General features: G+C 41.5%; 1 protein-coding gene and 1 long non-coding RNA gene across 5 annotated transcripts in view; one reads left to right on the top strand and one right to left on the bottom strand.

The window, feature by feature from the left end:
- The window catches only part of LOC123613149 (uncharacterized), a 37,345-nt gene extending 37,091 nt beyond the window's left edge, over positions 1–254 (bottom strand). For 2 of the 4 annotated variants that reach the window (XR_012510181.1, XR_006720505.2), the window contains exon 1: positions 58–159. This is a non-coding gene — a long non-coding RNA (uncharacterized LOC123613149). Of the gene's footprint in view, positions 1–57 lie in introns of all 4 variants that reach the window. The other 2 variants (XR_012510180.1, XR_012510182.1) reach the window with 1 other exon arrangement.
- Positions 255–376: 122 nt separating this feature from the next.
- The window catches only part of GOT1 (glutamic-oxaloacetic transaminase 1), a 29,385-nt gene continuing 9,521 nt past the window's right edge, over positions 377–20,240 (top strand). The window contains exons 1-2 of the mRNA XM_010971068.3: positions 377–611; positions 8,723–8,904. Coding sequence (XP_010969370.1) covers positions 494–611; positions 8,723–8,904 — 300 coding nt within the window. The 5' untranslated portion in view covers positions 377–493. The remainder of the gene's footprint in view (positions 612–8,722; positions 8,905–20,240) is intronic.

Genomic DNA, 20,240 nt, shown 5'->3' on the forward strand with positions numbered 1-20,240 from the left:
GAGAACGCAAGCTCCGCAGGTATCGGAAGGCGGGCCTCCGGAATTCCCGCCACTCACCTCCCGCTGGTCTCTCGGCCTTTGAAGGTCGAGGAGGCTTCCTCTCGCGAACGCCGGCCGCTCGGCTCCTCCCCTCAGCGTCGGGAGGGCCAAAGAACAACGGCCTCAGCGATAGGAGCATGCTCTGCCAATCAACCGTAGCCCCGCCCCATCTCAGCCGGCGTACATTGCATTGGTTGCATCATTTCTGGCCTCAGATAAGATTCTCTTCTTTGATTGGCTAGTACCATCCCCTCCCTCCTGGCCTTTGTGCGTCAGAAGCTCGCGATTGGTTAATCACGTTGCCAAGCTCCGGACGCGGCTCGGCCATTGGAGGCCGCGGCCCGCCCCGCCGGCTAGGTGAAGGTGAGAGTCTCCTCCAGTCGCCGCGGTTGGACCGGACTGAGTGGCTTCAGGCACAGGGTGGAGGCTCTTGACTGGCTCCTGCTCTCTCGCTATGGCGCCTCCATCAGTCTTTGCTGAGGTTCCTCAGGCCCAGCCCGTCCTTGTCTTTAAGCTCACTGCTGACTTCCGGGAGGATCCAGACCCCCGCAAGGTCAACCTGGGAGTGGGAGGTAAGGATGCAGTGCCCAAGAGTGTGAGCAGTCTGGGAGTGGAGCGTACCTCACTGGGCTGTGGGGACTGTACGAGCGGCCCATGGCCCATCTTGGCTCTGGCGGAAGGAGGCAAGATCTACGGGACTTTCAGCCTGCCCATTTTACAGATGGGCTTATGCAGTCCCTGGAAAAGGGAGATGTATTTGTGTACTCACAGAATAGGTGTAGCAGTAAAGACACAGACTCAGTTTTTCTGATTGATTGTGTGTTCTATATACTGCATCCTTTCGCGTCTTAAGAAATGGGGCGGCCACGGATTGAAAGGAGAGGGAGGAAAATAGGAAGCCTGACAGGCTTGGAGTCCTGGTTGCTGGAGAATGGATAAAGGAGAACTCTTAGCCCTAGGGAGCTCTGGACTGCGTCAGTAAATATTTGAGTGACTAAAAGGTTTCAATCAGGTACTTTACTAAGCCTTGGAGGGGAAGACTGAGGTGTGGCTTTGGCCCCCAAGGAGATTAAAATCAGCTGGTGTTATATAATAGAGATCTAAAATGCTTCTGAGACAGGTTAATGCTCAGGAGGGATTTGGGAAGAATGCTCTGGCCTCAGATGTGGGAATGCGTACAGATGGTGAAAGAGTGGAAGAATATGGACAGTAGAAGCTTACTTTCCACACGTCCTTGTCTTCATTTCTTGCTTGTGTTTCTTGGACCTTGGACAGTTCAGAGCATGGGCCTCAGTTTCCTCTACTGCCAAGAAATATATTTAGACTGAAGTGCCTCTGAACTTACTTTAACTCTAATCTTAATCTTCCCCGGTGAATTTTTTATTTCTATCAATGCCATTTGGATGTTTGAAGCCCCACACACACTTGACAACATACAAAGACCAGCCAAGGAGAAGAGAATAAGGATGATGTTCAGATTTTGCTGGGAACAGATTTCCCAGCAAAAGGACTAGAAATTCCGGAAAGAGAAAATTGAACTGTTTTGTAGCGGAGAAGCAGTGGTGAGAAGGAGAATCAGGTGTCCCACAAGGACAGTGTCTGTACATAGGACCTGTTCAAAAAAGTCTTCACCAAGGAGTATGGGGGAGGGGTGAGAAAAAGCCATTTAAAAAGTGATGGTTTATTGAAGCAGATTCATGGGTACATGGACACCCGTTATATTATTCTCATATCTTTTGTTTGAAATTTCCCATAATAAATCTTTAAAAAAGTCAATTTTATATAGTTTCACCCACAGAGGAAAAGTGATGTTTTTAGTAGGCAGCAGAGTGGGAGTAATATTGAAAGAGTGCCCTAAATTGAATTGGAATGGGCACTATTCAAGCTCTTAATTTAAATCCAATCCAAAACCTCTCAAGTATTTCTTTAGAGCCAATATATCATGAAGAACTAATATTGATCTTAATCTAAATACATCTTTTTAAAACCTCATACTTTATTGGCTCAGCTACCTTTGAACTATTTTACAGGGTTTTAATGAGGATTAAATGTATTTAAAGTGCTTAGAACAATGTCTGGTACATAAGTAGGAGTTATGTAAGTATCAGCCATTACTGTTGTTGCTTTGGCATTTCTTTGGGTATGTTGCATAAAAGATGTTGGATAAAATTTTTCAGCTCAAGAGCTACAAGATGAAATAATTTCTGACATTGGTTAGAAGTAAATTGCTCATGCAGAGAAAAAGCACTCTGCCATCTCAGGCCAGAGGTGATTGGCTCAGAAGCATAGTCTGCAGCTCAGTGCCTTTGTGATGTTATCCAGGAACCTAGGAACTCCCTCTCATTACTAAGAGCAAATTATTTATGCATATAATTGCATTTAATGCTTACAACGTTGTAAGCATTAAATGGAGTTGTTTATTACTATTACTGTTTTTGAGGTAAGGAAGCTGAAGCCCAAATTGATGAAGCATTTTGGCCCAGGTCATATGGCTGTGTGTGGAGTTGGGATTGGGATTCAGGCTACGTCTCTCACGTCCCTGGGTCTCTGCCCTTCCTCTATTTGGGGCACCTTCAGGTACTCATAGGGAGCTAGTGCACTGTAGTGGGAACAGCCAGGAGACCGGAGTACAGGCCCAGGCCTGCGGTTCAGTGATGTGACCTTGGGAGTGTTATTTAACATCCCCGGACTTAGTCTGTTAAATGAGGAGCCGGGACTGAATGACCTCTCTCTGTAATTCTACTCTAAGATTCACTAGCATATTACATGACTGTGGTATAGGATAATAATGTTATTAGCCTCATCAATTGACTGAGAATTAAATGAAAAATTATGTATAAAGTGTAACTTATAAACGAAAAGTGTTATATGTTATTTATTTTATTTAAGTAGTCAGTTTACAATGTTGTGTCAATTTCTGGTGTACAGCATAATGTTTCAATCATATGTATACATACATATATTCCTTTTCATATTCTTTTCCATTATAGGTTACTACAAGATATTGAATATAGTTCCCTGTGCTATACAGTAGAAACTTGTTGTTTATTTATTTTCTGTATATAAATGTTATTTTTGATGATCACTGTGACTCATCTTTTTTGTGGATGGCAGGTGCTCCGTTAAGGGTCTCATAAAAGAATAATAGAATAAGAGGTCTCTTTCCAGCTTTTCTATGTCCTAGCTCTATTTATACGCATCCTAGGTTATATCCTTTGTGAAGGAAATGTAATTAATCTCTGACTTTGAGAAAGATACTTCTTTTCTTTTTCCCAGTTAAGATAAAACCTAATGGAAGTTATCCAGCTCAAGTTCTGATGATACTGGACATTTAGAATAAACTGCAACTATAATCTTGTTAGCTAGTTCCTACTTGCAGATAGTTTCCCCAGAGAGTTTCTTCTTGCTGTTACTATTTGCGTAATTTCCATATAGTTAAACAGAGCAGAGCATCACATTTTCCACTGTTAAATATGACACTCTCCAAGTTGACTTAGTGCTTCTCATAGTTTCAGACAAGTGGCTCTAAGGGCAGGGGAGACATGGGCGCAGCCTGATGAAGCCTGAAGCAAGACATCTCTTTGTGGACTCCAGTCTGTTTATCATGTAAACTTAGCTTGCTTTTGTTCCAGATAAATTACTTGCTTTGATATTCGTTGTTTTTAATTTGGGTTTCTAGCATCTTCAAATAAAATTGTGGGAGAGATGTGCCATGTCAGGTGTTCCTGAGTGCCCCCAGCCCCCTCCGCAGGGCCCAAGTTGGAGAATGGTCTTGAGGCATACCTGCATTGGCTCTTGGGTGAGAAGGGATGAGAGAAGTAGAAATCTTAGGAGGAAGAGGAGGAGGGTGATGGTTTGATCATCTAATTCTCCATGTTCTTTGTTTCTTTTCTTCTGGAAATCAAGACTGCTGGGCTCACCTGACACCTGTGTGGCTCCTCTAAAAGAGCTCATCCTCAGGGAGAAGGGTGGTGGGGAATGGAGCTGGGGAGGGTGCTGACAGAAAGGCCTCTCACACAGCCAGTCCTCTGCGGCCTACTGGCTTCAGGCTTTCCCTAGACATCCCTTGCTCTTTAGAAAAAGCTCAGGGGTCCATACACTTAACAGTATGACAGCCTAGCTCTTAACGGTCCTTGTGATCTTGGGCAAATTTTTCTGGTCTTCAGTTTCCAGATCTCTAAAATAGTGATCATAATATCTATTTTCTGAGTTGTTCTAAGAGTTAAATGAGAGTTAAAAGAAAATGTAAAGTATTTAGCACAGTGCCCTGTATGTACTTAGTATTCAGTAAATCCTTGTTATTCCCTTGGCTTCAGCTACATCAGTATCTATAATTATGAACTCTTTCTTTCCGTCCTGGACTTCTTCCCTGTACACCAGACCCATACGATACAGTTTGTTGGACACATTGTACAATCACCTCAAATTCAACATGTTTAAAACAACTCACCATTTCCACCCTCCCCTCAATCTTTTCTTTTTTCTGACATTTATGTTCTATACCTTGGTTATCTGCATACAGACTAGAGAGAGACTTTGGAGTCATTGGTGACTCTTTCATCGATCCCACGTCTATTTAATTGGTCATTGGGTTCTGTCTGTTTTACCTCATAAATTTATTTTGAATATCTACCCTTTTGTTTATTGCTGCTGTTGCTGCCTTAATTCAAGACCTTGTCATTTCCTTTGTGGATTTCTGCAGTAGCCTCCCTACTTAATCGCCTGCCTTTCTCCTCCTTCCAGTTTATTTTCCATCATGTCACTCATGCATAGCTGTCCACGTCACTCTCCTGCTTAAATGCTTTCAGTGGTTTCCCCATTGAAACAAAGTTTCTTAGAAGAGACTCCAAGACTCCCTGGTCACTCCTTCCTGTTCCTCCTTGGATTTTACATCTGAGCCATGAAAATGCAGATCCTCAAAAACCTCATCTCTCCAAACCTCTGGGACCTTGCACAAGTGTTCCTTCTGCCTAGAATGTCCTTTCCTTGTCTGTCTTTTAAATTCGTCTTTATGTTTCATACTTGCATCCTCTGTAAAATCTTCATGGATACCTCACAGGAGAATGAAGGGCTCTATGTCTCTGTGTTTCCTGGAGAGAAGGCAGATGGTATCTGGTTTTATCTTATCCATCTCTGAGTAGCTACTTCTGGCCAGTGTCTGGTTTGTGGTGGATTCAGTAAGTCACTATCAAATGAGTGAGAAAATGAAAGAATGAATGAGAAACTCATGGGTCCAACAAACGGGAATAAAATCCCCTAGGAGAGCAGGCATAGTGCTTGTTGATAATGCTTGACCTCAGTGCTTCAGTCACCCAAGAGGAGCCCACAGTTCTGCATCGTCAGGGCAGTTAGACAAGGCATTGGGAGTAAATCTAGAACTGAACGTGAGGGAAACTGGGCAGTGAAGAAGGAAGCAAAGGCATAAATTCGCCAGTTTCTCTTTTGTCACAGTATAGACACAATGCTTCCCTGCTGCCAGTTGTATTACAGGGTTTTTTGGAGTTGCATGGAGTATACATTACTAGTAAGAATAGTGGTACTATGGCTTTTTCTTTATCTTGCATATTCTATTTATAGTACATGATTTACAAATGACATATAAATATAATATATACAGCATAGTTGTATAATATGTACAATATCCAAACACAGATGTGAAGCATAAGAACTGGTTTCTCTATGAACGCGCATATTCTTGTACATCTAAATGGTATCCCCTCCATGTAGTTTGATATGTATACATATATATACTGCTATTGCTCAAAGCTTTCTGGAAACCCTCTTTTGAAATGGCCTTCAAAGCATATTAGACCCACACCAGAGACCATCCTTTCATAAATGTTCTGCATTAATATTATCCAGTCCATTCACCCACCTACTTTGATGGACATGATGCAAGTACCATTTCCAAAAATTAAATTTACTTTCAAAGGACAGATATTTGGCACCATTGAGGATACTAAAAATAATGAGATGTTGCCTCTAAAAACAATTCCAAGAGAAGAATTCCAAGAATGTCTTGAACAGTGGTAGCATTGTGATCATAGATGGGGTGATCTACTTCAGGGACAGTGATTACTTGAAAGTAGTTATTTTGGTATCTCTTTGAAAAACCAGACCAAATACCACCAAATAGGAGTTAGTTTGGTGGACCAGGGGGTCTAATTGATGGTGTCACAGTTTTGTGAGTCAGATTCACCTACCTGGAGACTGGTAGTTGGTTAGTGGCTGTGTCAGTCTGGAGGTCTGTCCACATTTTTATTACTAGTTTGATATGCTTATCAGATTTGCAGATGACACATTCCTGAGGGGTGGTTAATTGATAGAAGACAGATGCAAAATGATCTTAGAGCCTTATTTGTTGTCTAACTTTTGACTTAGTAATTTTACATCTAGAAGTTTTTCCTACGGAAGCACTCGTGAATATGTGTAAAGGTATAAGAACATTCATTACAATGCTTATATTAGCAAATAATCAAAAGCAACACAAATAGTTAATAAATTATGCAGAGAAAGGAATAGTGTCTAGCCACTAAAATTATATTGTAAATGGCTCATATATATGAAAAATACCCATTTGCATCCACCATAAGAGAAATGTAAATTTATACTACCCTGAGATAGCATTTGCACTCTCAAGTTGGCAAAAATTTGCTCAGTGGATGAGCCTGTGGGGAAGCAGACACTCTTATACATTGATGGTACGAACGTCAACTGATAAAATCTCTGTTTAAAAAAAAGCCAATGTGGATATATCTGTCAAAACTACAAATACACTTAAGTATGCTTAAAAATAATATATTTGCATTTAAAGGGAACACATTCTTTAAACTTTTCCTTAATTGCCACCAGTACTCTTCTAGTCAGTTGTTTTAACCATATTTGTGGAACAACCACATGTTGTTAAATGAAAATCAGTTAAAAGTAATAAACTAAGGAGGGAGGGTATAGCTCAGTGGTAGAGCGCATGCTTAGCATACACAAGGTCCTGGGTTCCATCCCCAGTACTTCCTCTAAGAATAAATAAATAAGTAAACCTAATTATCTTCCCCCGAAAATAAAAAGCAAAAAATTAGAAAAAAAAATTTTTTAAGTGATAAACTAATGTATACCCTCAAAAATAACAACATACTACAAATACACACACTTCTCAGCCCACTCTTCATTTTCAACTCTGCATCTTGCAGCTGTATTTATGTACATGTAAGATGATATATATACAAGATTCACTGAAGTATTGTTTTCTAATAGCTGAAGATTAGAACCAACTCAAATGTCCATCAACAGGAGACTGGCAAAATTATGGTTACATTTATCAGTTATGCAGCTCCAAAAAAAGAACAAAGATCTTATGCACAGATATGAGTATCTTTCATCATCATTAGCTATCTAATATATATTTAAGAAGGGGGAAAAAGCATGTTGAAAATTCTATATACAAAATGATACATATTTTATAAAAGAGTGTATTCATGTAAAATAAAGCTCAAAGGTTGTACACCAAAATTTTCATATTCCTTATTTCTGAGTGCTGGGATTACATGTTAATCATAATGTTTATTATTTTCTTTCTGGGCTTTTCTAAATTTTCTACAGTCAACATGTGTTGTTCAGTAAACAATATCAACTGCCCTAAAAAATGATTAAAAAAAAGTCAAGGATTAATGTTGGCTAGAAATCAACAAGATAAAGAATGACTTAAAAATTTTCAGTTTCACAATCACTTGCCAAAGTATAGCATTCCAGCAGGAGCACATGACCCCTGTTAGGAATCCTACTCAGAGAAGTCATTGGCTTGGAGGCAAGCCAGAGCAGCTGCCCTCTTGAGCTATAATCCTCAAAATGATTATAGGGTAGTATAGGAAAAAAAGATCAGTGCTAGGACAAGTCAGAGTACTAAAAATCCTTATAGTATAGAAAAAATGCTTAGAAATTTGCTGTAATCAAGATTAATTATTATGAAATAGGTAAACTTAGATCAATAAAAGTGTGAAGCAGAGGAAGTGAGTGGTAAGAGTCAAAATGGTAAACACTGGCTGATGTCAAAAAACAACAGAGGACAAAGATGTGTTTAAATTGGTTGTTGGGTGATTGTGTAACCAGTTTTTGGAATCTTCAGTCACAGCGTGTTTGCTCGCCATTTGTCGCAGTTCTGTTCTTATAGAACGGGAGGAGGAGGTGGGCCTCCTTCCACCCGCCTCTCTCTCCGTGTTTATGTTTGAAGGCGGAGCGCTCACCTGAAGCAGCACCACGCTTTTTTCCTGGGGAGATGCAGAAGGAAGGAGATGGCCGGGCCAGTGGCTATAGAGACATCAGTGCCCTAGTAACACTGACATAGCATTTGTAAGGTATTTTTAATTTGCAGAGTGCTTTTGCATGCACTCTCTCACTCGATCAGTCTCTGTGATGTCCCAGTTTTATTTTAGCAGTCTATTTTTTGGAGGTCACATATACAAGAGCTATAATTTCCGTAAGGATGAGAACCATGTCTGTCCTTCTGTCCACCTCACATCTAGCCCAGTGCCTGGACCAAGGCAGGGGTCAGTAAGTGAATGAACTTTAATTTCCCTCGCAATTCTGTTTTGATTGGAAGATGGTAAAACTCTCTCTGTTCTAAGTTCCAAACTCTTCCTTGGACAAAGCCTAAGACTCCTCTGTTGTACGTGTCTTTCCCGTGTCCCAGCTTATCGCACGGATGATTGCCAGCCCTGGGTTTTGCCAGTCGTGAGGAAGGTGGAACAGAAGATTGCTCATGACAGCAGCCTAAATCACGAGTATCTGCCCATCCTGGGCCTGGCAGAGTTCCGGTCCTGTGCTTCCCGCCTTGCCCTTGGGGACGACAGCCCGGCTCTACAGGAGAAACGGGTGAGTTTTGGGTGAGAATCGATTTTCTCTTTAGAAACTACAAAGGTAAAAAGAGGTTAAAATTTTGTTTTAAAGTATTAGGTATTATGTTTATTCAAAGGTCAGTGAAGAAAGGTTTGAGTAGTGTGACATCAGGAGCCTGATAGTGCAAATAACATGCTTTTGTATAAAGCATGGCTTCTTTTATAAAAACTTGATTAATTAATTAATTAATTGATTGAAGTACAGTCAATTATAATGTGTCAATTTCTGGTGTATAGCACAATGTCCCAGTCAAAAGCATGGCTTCTTTGGTTGTTTGCTTTTGCCCAAGAGATGATCAGATATAGCTGCTGGGTGTGAAGCAGTCAGTGGAAATGCCAAGCCAAGGGAATTTAATGGAATGATCAAGAGATCCGGGTCTGTACCCAGCTCTGCCACTGCTTTTGATCAAAGGCGAGTCATTTGCCCCCTCTCACCCCTACGTCTCATCTATGTGTTAGGAAAAGACTAGTTTATGGTTTATGGTCCCATAAGAAGCACTTGCGTAGGGGATCATTTAAGGGGCCTCTGAAACCCCTGAAATTTTAATGCAGAATTCTGTGTGTATGCGTATTTCTGGAGAGAAGGTTCATAGCTTTTATCAGAAGTTCTGAAGGAGTTTGTGACCCCTAAAAGTTCAAGAGCCACTAGAGGTTCTCTGAAGATCCTACCAGTTCTAATATTTGGTTCTTCGAGTCTTAATCTCAACTTCTCTCATTTAAGTGCTTCCTAGTACATAGTCTATGTATAACTAGAGACACATGGAAGAAGAACGCATTTGGAGAGGCTGTGTGTGGCAGGAAGTGGTGTGATAACAGATCATTAGTGTTGTAGGAATTCAGAGAGACTGGAAAGACTGAACATGGGCCTTGAGCTGAACCTTGGGGAATGAGGCCAGGACACTGGTTCTCAACTCTGGCTGTACTTTAGTATCACCCAGGAGTTTTTGAAAACATACTGATGGCTGGACCCCATGCCAGACCTGTTAAATCAGAATCTTAGAGGGTACCGCCCTTCCCTGCCCTTTCACTACCTTTCCTTCCCAGTTCCCTTCCTTTAATGGGTATATTTTTAAAAGTTCCCCATGTGATTCCAAAGTACAGCCAGGGTTGAGAAGGACAAAGTACAGAGGAAGGAAAAGGAGGGGTGTTTGTCTGGAGTTGTAGGAGTCCAGGGACGGAGGTAGGAAGTGAGCAAGTCTTGGTTGTAAAGAGACATACCTGATTAGAGCTGGGGACATGCTGGATAGATCAGGCAGGCGGATTTTGGCAGCCAGGGCAGGGGAAGGCCCCTGATGGCTTGAGCAGAGGAGTTACCCAATAAGAGTGTAGAAGATAAACCTGGCTGGATGAACAGGAAGGGGAAGAGCTCAGGTTTTTGCAATAGTCCAGTTAGGTATTGTGCAACTTAATCCAACTGCCCTGATTGCTTCCCTGGGCCAGAGTCGTAGTGCAGCCTTCATGCATGGAAGGGACCACATCTTGGAATCATTGATTTGTTCCCCACTTGCTGTTACCCAGATGCCTTCATGAACAGAACGGCAGGGTAAGTTGGAGGTTGCACACAGGCACGTTCTTAATGTATATCAGGAGACTGGAGACAGGGAGGCTCTGGGTAAAGGTCTTGGAACTCAGATCAATGATTAGGTAAGTAATTAACTTGATTAGGGTTTTGTCTGGATTCATATGAGAGACTGTGACTTACTTGCCTCAAGGAACTGAAGGAATGTGGGTAGAAGTGGTAGACTTTAGAGATTATAGGGGGCATTGGGAAGTTGCTCTGAAAATCCAGTGTTTCCACAGAGGGAGAGGAGAGTCCTGATGAAGTTTGAAAGTGGGAAACTTTGGCGACTAGGCTTGATCATCTGAGACACTGTTGATAAATTAGTTGGCATTCCATTGTTGACAAATGAAAACAGAGATTCTGTGTTGGGGAGCTTCTTCCTTTAAGGCTGTACATTTCTTATGTGCTTATTAACTATGTTGGGCAGGTAGGTTCTTGTGCTTCTGCCCAGTGGTCCCTGTTTTGATCACTTAATACTGAGACGTGGGGCTGTTGCTTGTGGAACAGAGCCCTCCTTCTAAGTCTAGTTCATCCTGTGTTGTGTTTTTGATCATAGAACAAATTTAAATGACAGTCTTCATGGCAGTCCGTAAATATTTGAAGACTTTTTTTTTTGGTAGTGGTTTATATGGATACTATCCTGGCATCTGCGTCACCTTAGGTACCAGTTGATACTGAGCTCTGAGCCCTTTTTCTTTCCCTGGATGTCTTCACCATCCCTAGGCTACTGTCTTATTTCAGCCCACCATCATCTCATTTGAATTCTTACAACAGCCTCTTGCCTGTAGTCTCTTCCCCGTTCTAGTACATTCTGCACTATGCAGCTAGAATGATCTTCCTCAGGAAAAAAAAAAAGCTGATCATGTCACCTGCTTCCCCTCTCACACACACTCAGTAGCTCCTCCATTATCTACAGGGTAAAATCCAGACTTTGACCTGGGCATGCAGCATATTTTGTAGCCAGGCTTTATGCTGTTCTTTTTTTTTTTTTTTTTTAACATTTTTTATTGATTTATAATCATTTTACAATGTTGTGTCAAATTCCAGTGTTCAGCACAATTTTTCAGTCATTCATGGACATATACACACTCATTGTCACATTTTTTTCTCTGTGAGTTATCATAACATTTTGTGTATATTTCCCTGTGCTATACAGTGTAGTCTATTCTACAATTTTGAAATCCCAGTCTATCCCTTCCCACCCTCCACCCCCCTGGTAACCACAAGTCTGTATTCTCTGTCTGTAAGTCTATTTCTGTCCTTTATTTACGCTTTGTTTTTGTTTGTTTGTTTGTTTTTGTTTTTGTTTTTTTTGTTTTTGTTTTTTAGATTCCACATATGAGCGATCTCATATGGTATTTTTCTTTCTCTTTCTGGCTTACTTCACTTAGAATGACATTCTCCAGGAGCATCCATGTTGCTGCAAATGGCATTATGTTGTCGGTTTTTATGGCTGAGTAGTATTCCATTGTATAAATATACCACATCTTCTTTATCCAGTCACCTGTTGATGGACATTTAGGCTGTTTCCATGTCTTGGCTATTGTAAATAGTGCTGCTATGAACATTGGGGTGCAGGTGTCATCCTGAAGTAGATTTCCTTCTGGATACAAGCCCAGGAGTGGGATTCCTGGGTCACATGGTAAGTCTATTCCTAGTCTTTTGAGGAATCTCCACACTGTTTTCCATAGTGGCTGCACCAAACTGCATTCCCACCAGCAGTGTAGGAGGGTTCCCCTTTCTCCACAGCCTCTCCAGCATTTGTCATTTGTGGACTTTTGAATGACGGCCATTCTGACTGGTGTGAGGTGATACCTCACTGTAGTTTTGATTTGCATTTCTCTGATAGTGATATTGAGCATTTTTTCATGTGCTTTTTGATCATTTGTATGTTTTCCTTGGAGAATTGCTTGTTTAGGTCTTCTGCCCATTTTTGGATTGGGTTGTTTATTTTTTTCTTATTGAGTCGTATGAGCTGCTTATATATTCTGGAGATCAAGCCTTTGTCGGTTTCACTTGCAAAAATTTTCTCCCATTCCGTAGGTTTTCTTCTTGTTTTATTTCTGGTTTCCTTTGCTGTGCAGAAGCTTGTAAGTTTCATTAGGTCCCATTTGTTTATTCTTGCTTTTATTTCTTCTAGGAGAAAATTTTTGAGATGTATGTCAGATAATGTTTTGCCTATGTTTTCCTCTAGGAGGTTTATTGTATCTTTTCTTATGTTTAAGTCTTTAATCCATTTTGAGTTGATTTTTGTATATGGTGTAAGGGAGTGTTCTAGCTTCATTGTTTTACATGCTGCTGTCCAGTTTTCCCAACACCATTTGCTGAAGAGACTGTCTTTATTCCAATGTATATTCTTGCCTCCTTTGTCAAAGATGAGTTGACCAAAAGTTTGTGGGTTCATTTCTGGGCTCTCTATTCTGTTCCATTGGTCTATATGTCTGTTTTGGTACCAATACCATGCTGTCTTGATGACTGTAGCTCTATAGTATTGTCTGAAGTCTGGGAGAGTTATTCCTCCAGCTTCTTTCTTTCTCTTCAGTAATGCTTTGGCAATTCTAGGTCTTTGATGGTTCCATATGAATTTTATTATGATTTTTTCTAGTTCTGTGAAATATGTCCTGGGTAATTGGATAGGGATTGCATTAAATCTGTAGATTGCCTTGGGCAGTGTGACCATTTTAACAATATTGATTCTTCCAATCCAAGAGCATGGAATATCTTTCCATTTTTTAAAGTCTTCTTTAATTTCCTTCATCAATGGTTTATAGTTTTCTGTGTATAATTCTTTCACCTCCTTGGTTAGATTTATTCCCAGATATTTTATTACTTTGGGTGCTATTTTAAAGAGGATTGTTTCTTTATTTTCTTCTTCTGTTGATTTATCGTTAGTGTAAAGAAATGCAGCTGATTTTTGAACGTTAATTTTATAACCTGCTACCTTGCTGAATTCTTCAATCAGCTCTAGTAGCTTTTGTGTGGACCTTTTAGGGTTTTCTATATATAGTAACATGTCATCAGCATATAATGACACTTTTACCTCTTCTTTTCCAATTTGGATCCCATTTATTTCTTTCTCTTGCCTGACTGCTGTGGCTAGGACTTCCAGGACTATGTTGAATAGGAGTGGTGATAGTGGGCATCCTTGTCTTGTCCCAGATTTTAGTGGGAAGCTTTTGAGTTTTTCACCATTGAGTACTATGCTGGCTGTAGGTTTGTCATATATAGCTTTTATTATGTTGAGATATGTTCCCTCTATACCCACTTTGGCGAGAGTTTTTATCATAAATGGGTGTTGAATTTTATCAAATGCTTTTTCTGCGTCGATTGAGATGATCATGTGGTTTTTGTCTTTTCTCTTGTTGATGTGATGTATTACACTGATTGATTTGCACATGTTGAACCAGCCTTGTGTCCCTGGGATGAACCCCACTTGGTCATGATGTATAATCTTTTTTATGTGTTGTTGGATTCTATTTGCTAAAATTTTGGTGAGGATTTTGGCGTCTATGTTCATCAGTGATATTGGCCTATAATTCTCTTTTTTTGTAGTGTCTTTGCCTGGTTTTGGTATCAGGGTGATGGTGGCTTCATAGAATGAGTTTGGGAATATTCCCTCCTTTTCAATCGTCTGGAAGAGTTTGAGAAGGACTGGTATGAGTTCTTCTTTGTATGTTTGGTAGAATTCCCCGGTGAAGCCATCCGGTCCTGGACTTTTATTTGTAGGGAGGTTTTTAATTGCTATTTCTATTTCCTTTCTAGTGATCGGATTGTTCAAGTGTTCAGATTCTTCTTGATTCAGTTTTGGTGGACAGTATGTTTCCAGAAACTTGTCCATCTCCTCTAGGTTATCCGGTTTGGTTCCATATAGTTTTTCATAATATTCTCGTATGGTATTCTGTATTTCTATTTTGTTTGTTGTAATTTCTCCATTTTCCTTTCTTATTTTGCTAATTTGTGCTCTCTCTTTTTTCTTCTTTGTGAGTTTGGCCAGAGGTTTGTCGATTTTATTTACTTTTTCAAAAAACCAGCTTTTGGTTTGGTTGATTTTTTCTATGGTCTTGTTAATCTCTATTGTATTTAATTCCCCTCTGATCTTTATTATTTCCTTCCTTCTGCTGCTTTTTGGGGCTTTTTGTTCTTCTTTTTCTAATTCATTCAGGTGGTGGGTTAAATTCTTTATTTGAGATTGTTCTTCTTTTTTGAGGAAGGCCTGTATCGCTATAAACTTCCCTCTTAGCACTGCCTTTGCTGTGTCCCATAGGTTTTGAGTGGTTGTGCTTTCATTATCATTTGTCTCAAGGTATTTTTTAATTTCTGCTTTGATTTCCTCATTGATCCATTGTTTTTTCAATAACATATTGTTTAATCTCCATGCTTTCCTTTTTTCCTCCTTTGTTTCTCTGTTGTTGATTTCCAGTTTCTTGGCATTGTGGTCAGTAAAGATGCTTGAGATAATTTCTATCTTCTTAAAATTGTTGAGGTTTCTTTTGTGCCCAAGTACATGATCGATCCTGGAAAATGTTCCATGTGCACTTGAAAAGAATGTATATCCTATTTTTTGGGGGTGTAATGCTCTGAAAATATCCACCAAATCTAGTTTTTCTATTGTAGTATTTAATTTCTCTGTTGTCTTGTTTATTTTCTGTCTGGAAGATCTGTCTAGTGATGTTAATGCAGTGTTAAAATCTCCAACTATGATTGTATGCCCATCAATATCCCCCTTTATCTCTGTTAGTAATTCTTGTATGTACTTAGGTGCTCCTATATTGGGTGCATATATATTAACGAGTGTAATATCCTCATCTTGTATCACTCCTTTAATCATTATAAAATGCCCTTCTTTATCTTTCTTTATGGCCTTTGTTTTAAAGTCTATTTTGTCTGAAATCAGTACTGCAACACCTGCTTTTTTGGCTTTTCCATTTGCATGGAATATCCTTTTCCATCCTTTCACTCTCAATCTATATGTGTCCTTCTCCCTAAAGTGGGTCTCTTGTAGGCAGCATATTGAAGGTTCTTGCTTTATTATCCAGTCTGCCACTCTGTGTCTTTTGACTGGAGCATTTAGTCCATTAACATTTACAGTAATTAATGATAGATGTGTGTTTATTGCCATTTTGAACTTATCTTTGCAGTTGAATTGGTATATCCTCTTTGTTCCTTTCTTCTTCCTTTTGTGGTTTGGTAATTTTCCTTTGTATTATCATGGATTTTATTTAATTTTTGTGACTCCTTTGTAAATTTTTGGCTTGTGGTTACCCTTTTTTGTAAATCTGTCAACCCATTACTATAACTGTTTTTATTAAACTGATAGTAACATGATCTCAAACCCATCCTACTGTTAAAAAAATTTAAAAAAGAAAGAAAAAAAATTCTATATTTCCCTGCCTCCCTCTCCCACTCTCAGTGATTTGTATGTCTTCTTTTATAATTTCATATTTACTTTATTTGTAATTCATGAGTTATCACCTTTCCAGTTGTGTGTTTCTCATTTCTGTAGCATCCTGCTGCTTTTCTATTTAGAATAGCCCTTTCAATATTTCTTTTAGCATGGGTTTAGTGTTGCTAAACTCCTACAGCTTTTTTTTGTCTGTGAAACTCTTTATTTCTCCTCTATCCTCAAGGATAGCCTTGCTGGATAAAGGATCCTAGGCTGCATCCTTTTTTCATTCAGGGCTTTGAATATATCTTGCCACTCCCTTCTGGCCTGTAGTGTTTGTGTAGAGAAATCAGCTGAGAGCCTTATAGGGAGGGGTTCCCTTGTAACTTACTCTTTGCTTTTCTCTTGCTGCCTTTAGAATCATTTCTTTATCCTTGACTCTGGCCATCTTGATTATGATATGTCTTGGTGTGGGTCTATTTGGGTTCTTCCTGTTTGGGACCCTCTGAGCTTCCTGTACTTGGATATCTGATTCCTTCTTTAAGTTTGGGAAGTTTTCAGTCATGATTTCTTCAAAAACCTTTTCAATCCCCTTTGATCTTTCTTCTCCTTCTGGGACCCCTATTATGCGAAGATTGGGACGCTTTATATTATCCCATAGGTCCCTTATGCTATTTTCTTTATTTTTTATTTGCTTCTCTTGTAGTTCTTCTGAATGGGTGCTTTCTATTGCCCTGTCTTCTAGATCACTAATTCGTTCCTCTGCATTATCTAGTCGGCTTTGCACAGCTATTAGATCATTCCTCATCTCTGTCAATGAGTTTACCCATTCTACTTGGCTCTTCTTTATAGCTTCAATTTCATTTTTGACATATTTTATATCTCTAAACACTATCTCTTTTAATTCCTTCAGCAATTCGATCACTCCTTTTTTGAAATCTTGATCTAGTAGGCTATCGATGTCTATTTCGTTGATCTTTCTTTCAGGGGATTTCTCTTGTTCTTTTAATTGGGAAAGGTTTTTCTGCTTCTTCATCTTGCTCATACCTCTTTGGCACTGTGGTTTATGGAGTATCAGTTGTTTATTTTGGTCCTTAAGGATTTTATCTATCTGATGCCTATTTAGGAATAGAACTTAGGAAAAAAAGAAAAAAAAAATAAGAGAGAGAGAGAAAGAATTTTAAAAGAAGGGAGAAAGAGGGTTTGAAAACAGTGTATAATGAATAATAGAAGAGTGAGTTGAAGCAGAGTATTAATCGGGTTGAGACGTCCTTTTAAAACCTTTACAAAAAAAGGGGGGGGGGAGATGAATAGATGTATTTGAAACCTGTGTCTAATCAATAGCAGGACATCAAAACCCAAGAGAAATAGAAATGAATTAAGAAGTAAAGATTAAGAGAGTAATAGAAAATAGAACAGGTAAAAACAGATTTAAAAAAAAAAAAGAGGGGGGTTGTCGGTGTTCTCCTGGAGTCTGTGTGCTTTTACTGTGAAGTCTTTCTGTCTTCGTCCTGTTTTGGAAGCTCAGCTTGCTGTTTTCAGAGGCCCTCCGTTGGCACCCTCTTCTGTGCTGCTCCCAGCACCTGTCGGCAAGCAGATCGCGCCTCCTCCTAACACTGGGTCAGGTGCAGCTCTCTGCTGTGGGCAGGCGGGTCGCTGCCCCTCCGGATGCCGCAGTCAGATGTTGCAGACTGGCCGGGTAGGAGGGCGGGTCGTGCCCCCTCCCAGCACCTCGGTCAGGGGCTGTGTTCCTGCCCGAAAGGCGGGGGGGGGGGCCGCTCTCCCTCTACCTGCACCACTGGTAGTTCCGCTCTCTGTGCAGCTGCGTGCTCCGCCCTGGTCGGTGCTCCGCGGGTGGGCTCGGGGAAGACCGAGGGACAGCTCTGTCCCTGCTCCGAGCCAAAACCCAGCTCCTTGTTTGTCTTTGTGGAGCAAGTTCTCTGAGGGACCAGGATGGAAGGATCCTAACTGCCCCGGGCTGCAGGCCCGTCTCAGTCTGGCCTTTGAGGCTGCTAAGCCCTTCGGTGCGGATGCAGGTTTCGCCCCCGCCCCCACCTGGGTGCTAAGCGAGGAGGATATGGCGGCTTTGTCTGAGCCCCGCCTCTCTTCCCCCGAAAACTTTCCGCGGGTTTTCAGAGATGGGGGTGTGCACCCTTCCCCCGAGAGCACATCAACCTTGCTGTTTTATGGAGGGCCCAGGTTGTTCTGCCCTGTGCACCCACAGCCATGGCGCGCAGCCCCTTGCGTTCCCCCGGGGCTGCCTCAGTGCAGCCACTTCCGTCCTCTGCCCGGCTTGTGCAGCCTGGCCCTGCCCGCCGCTGCCGGCCCGCGTCTCAGGCTGGGTGTCGGGGGGACGCTCTGTGCCCGTTTAACTTAGTTCTGTTAGTCAAGGGCTGCTCTGTACAGATCCGAGCCTCGGAGGCTCCCCCTCCGTCCCGCTGGCCTCTCAGTTGGAGAGGGGAGACCCAGCGAGCGAGCGCCAGTCCTCCTTTGCTGCTCCCTCCCCGCGGGACCCGCCCCGCACTGCTTTGCCTTTTGTTCTTCCTTTTTTCCTTTTCTCCTACCAGATTTTTGGCATCTTTATCTTTTGAAGAGGGCGATGTTCTGTCGGAGTTCCACAGGTGCTCTGGTTGGCTGAGTGGGTCTGTAGATGTGGGTCTTGGTGTATTTGTGGGAGAGGGTGACCTGCGAGTGTCCTTCTACTCCGCCATCTTCTCCGTCTTCCCGCTTTATGCTGTTCTTCAGTTACTCTTGTCCCCATCCCCCCGGGTCCTACCATCCTAAGAACCTGCTGTTTTCTAGACCCACCAGACCCTGTCGTGATGTGGCACCTTTGCCTCAGCTGTTCCCTCTGCTCAGAATGCCTCCTTCACTTCTGTGACTCCCCGCCTGCAAGTCCTTCAAGGCCCGACTGAGGGTCACTACCATGCTGAATCCTGAGCTGTCTCAGGCAGAGCTAGTCATTCGAGTCCTCTGAGTCATCACAGGACTGTGCATAGCTTTGAAATAGCAGTGCTTACTGTGTTTACTCTAGTGGCCAATTTCCTAAGCCCGTGTCTCCCACAAGACCATAGCTTCCTCCAGGGCAGGGATGATGGCTTCCTTATTTATCTTGCAAAACTTTTAAGCATTTAGCTCCTAGCCTGGCACCAGGGAGATTCTCAGATGTTTGAATTCACTTACTCGTTCAATCAACACATGAGTGCTCACCACTAGGGGTAGGTACTGTTTTAGTTGCTGGAGCACAGCAGTGACCAAAACACCCCAAATCCTCTGCCCAGCTTACAGTTTTGTGGGGAGAAACTGACTATACACATAATAAACAGAAACATGATATGATATATTAAAAGATGATAAATGCTACAAAAATAGAGCTGGGGAAGGCCTGTTAGGAGTGCTGAGGGCGGGAGTGAACATGGATACAGTTTTAACAAGGGTGGTCATTGTAGAAATAGAAATGACATTTGAGCCAAAACTTGAAGGCGGTGAGGCATGAATAAAAGAAAACGAACAGTAATCATGTCTTCCCTTAGATTTTTTCTTCTCAAGATTTAACATTGCCAGGACCATCAACCATTCTGAAGAGATCTATTTTCTAGACTTATCATTGCCTCATATTGCTTTTGCATTTTCAGACCTTAGGATCCAGACCAAATGTCCAATTTTCATCTTCTGCCTGGTAACATTTCAGCTTCTGAAATTACTGAGCCATTGCAGCTAGGAGGGCTTGTGGGCCATGAGATGGCGTCCCAGTTTCTTGCTTGGACCGTTGCCTCTGGGAATTTTGGGCTTTCTCTGTGGCTCTCACCTTTAAAACGTCTTTTTCTTTGTTTAGTTCAGCCCATGTTTATTTAGTACCATGTGCCAGATACCATGTAAATTGAAAGGGGCACTGAGATCAATGCGTCATAGCCTTGGCTACAAGCAGCTTCTAGCCAGCTCTCCTCCTCACGCCAAAGTCACCACATCAGCAAATTGTGTTCTCGGATAGGTGCTCTAAAGCCCAGGAAGGATTCCTTCAGGCAGTGTGGCTAAGTTGAGAGTACAGCTTGTCTATTGGCATAGCTTCATGCCAAGTCTTGCTGGATTCCCCTTGTTCATGGACAAATCCATGAAGGGTAAATGCACATTTGGGTTACAGCACCTTGGTAGCAATTTGCATAAAGAATCCAGGGGGATCACAATGTGAAGGCCAAACCTTTAAAACTTTTGACCACTGAAGAACCACATCTGACACCCACCGACCCTTTCCACCCCAGTACCCCCTGCCTTGGCTCCTCTGCAGTGGACAGCCGTGCTCAGTTCCTCACTCCCCGACTGTCAGCTTTGTTTCTGATTCACGTTTCAGATGGCATTCTTTCACAGATGC

The sequence above is a fragment of the Camelus bactrianus genome, chromosome 11 (assembly GCF_048773025.1).
Source record: "Camelus bactrianus isolate YW-2024 breed Bactrian camel chromosome 11, ASM4877302v1, whole genome shotgun sequence".
Lineage (NCBI taxonomy): Eukaryota > Metazoa > Chordata > Mammalia > Artiodactyla > Camelidae > Camelus > Camelus bactrianus.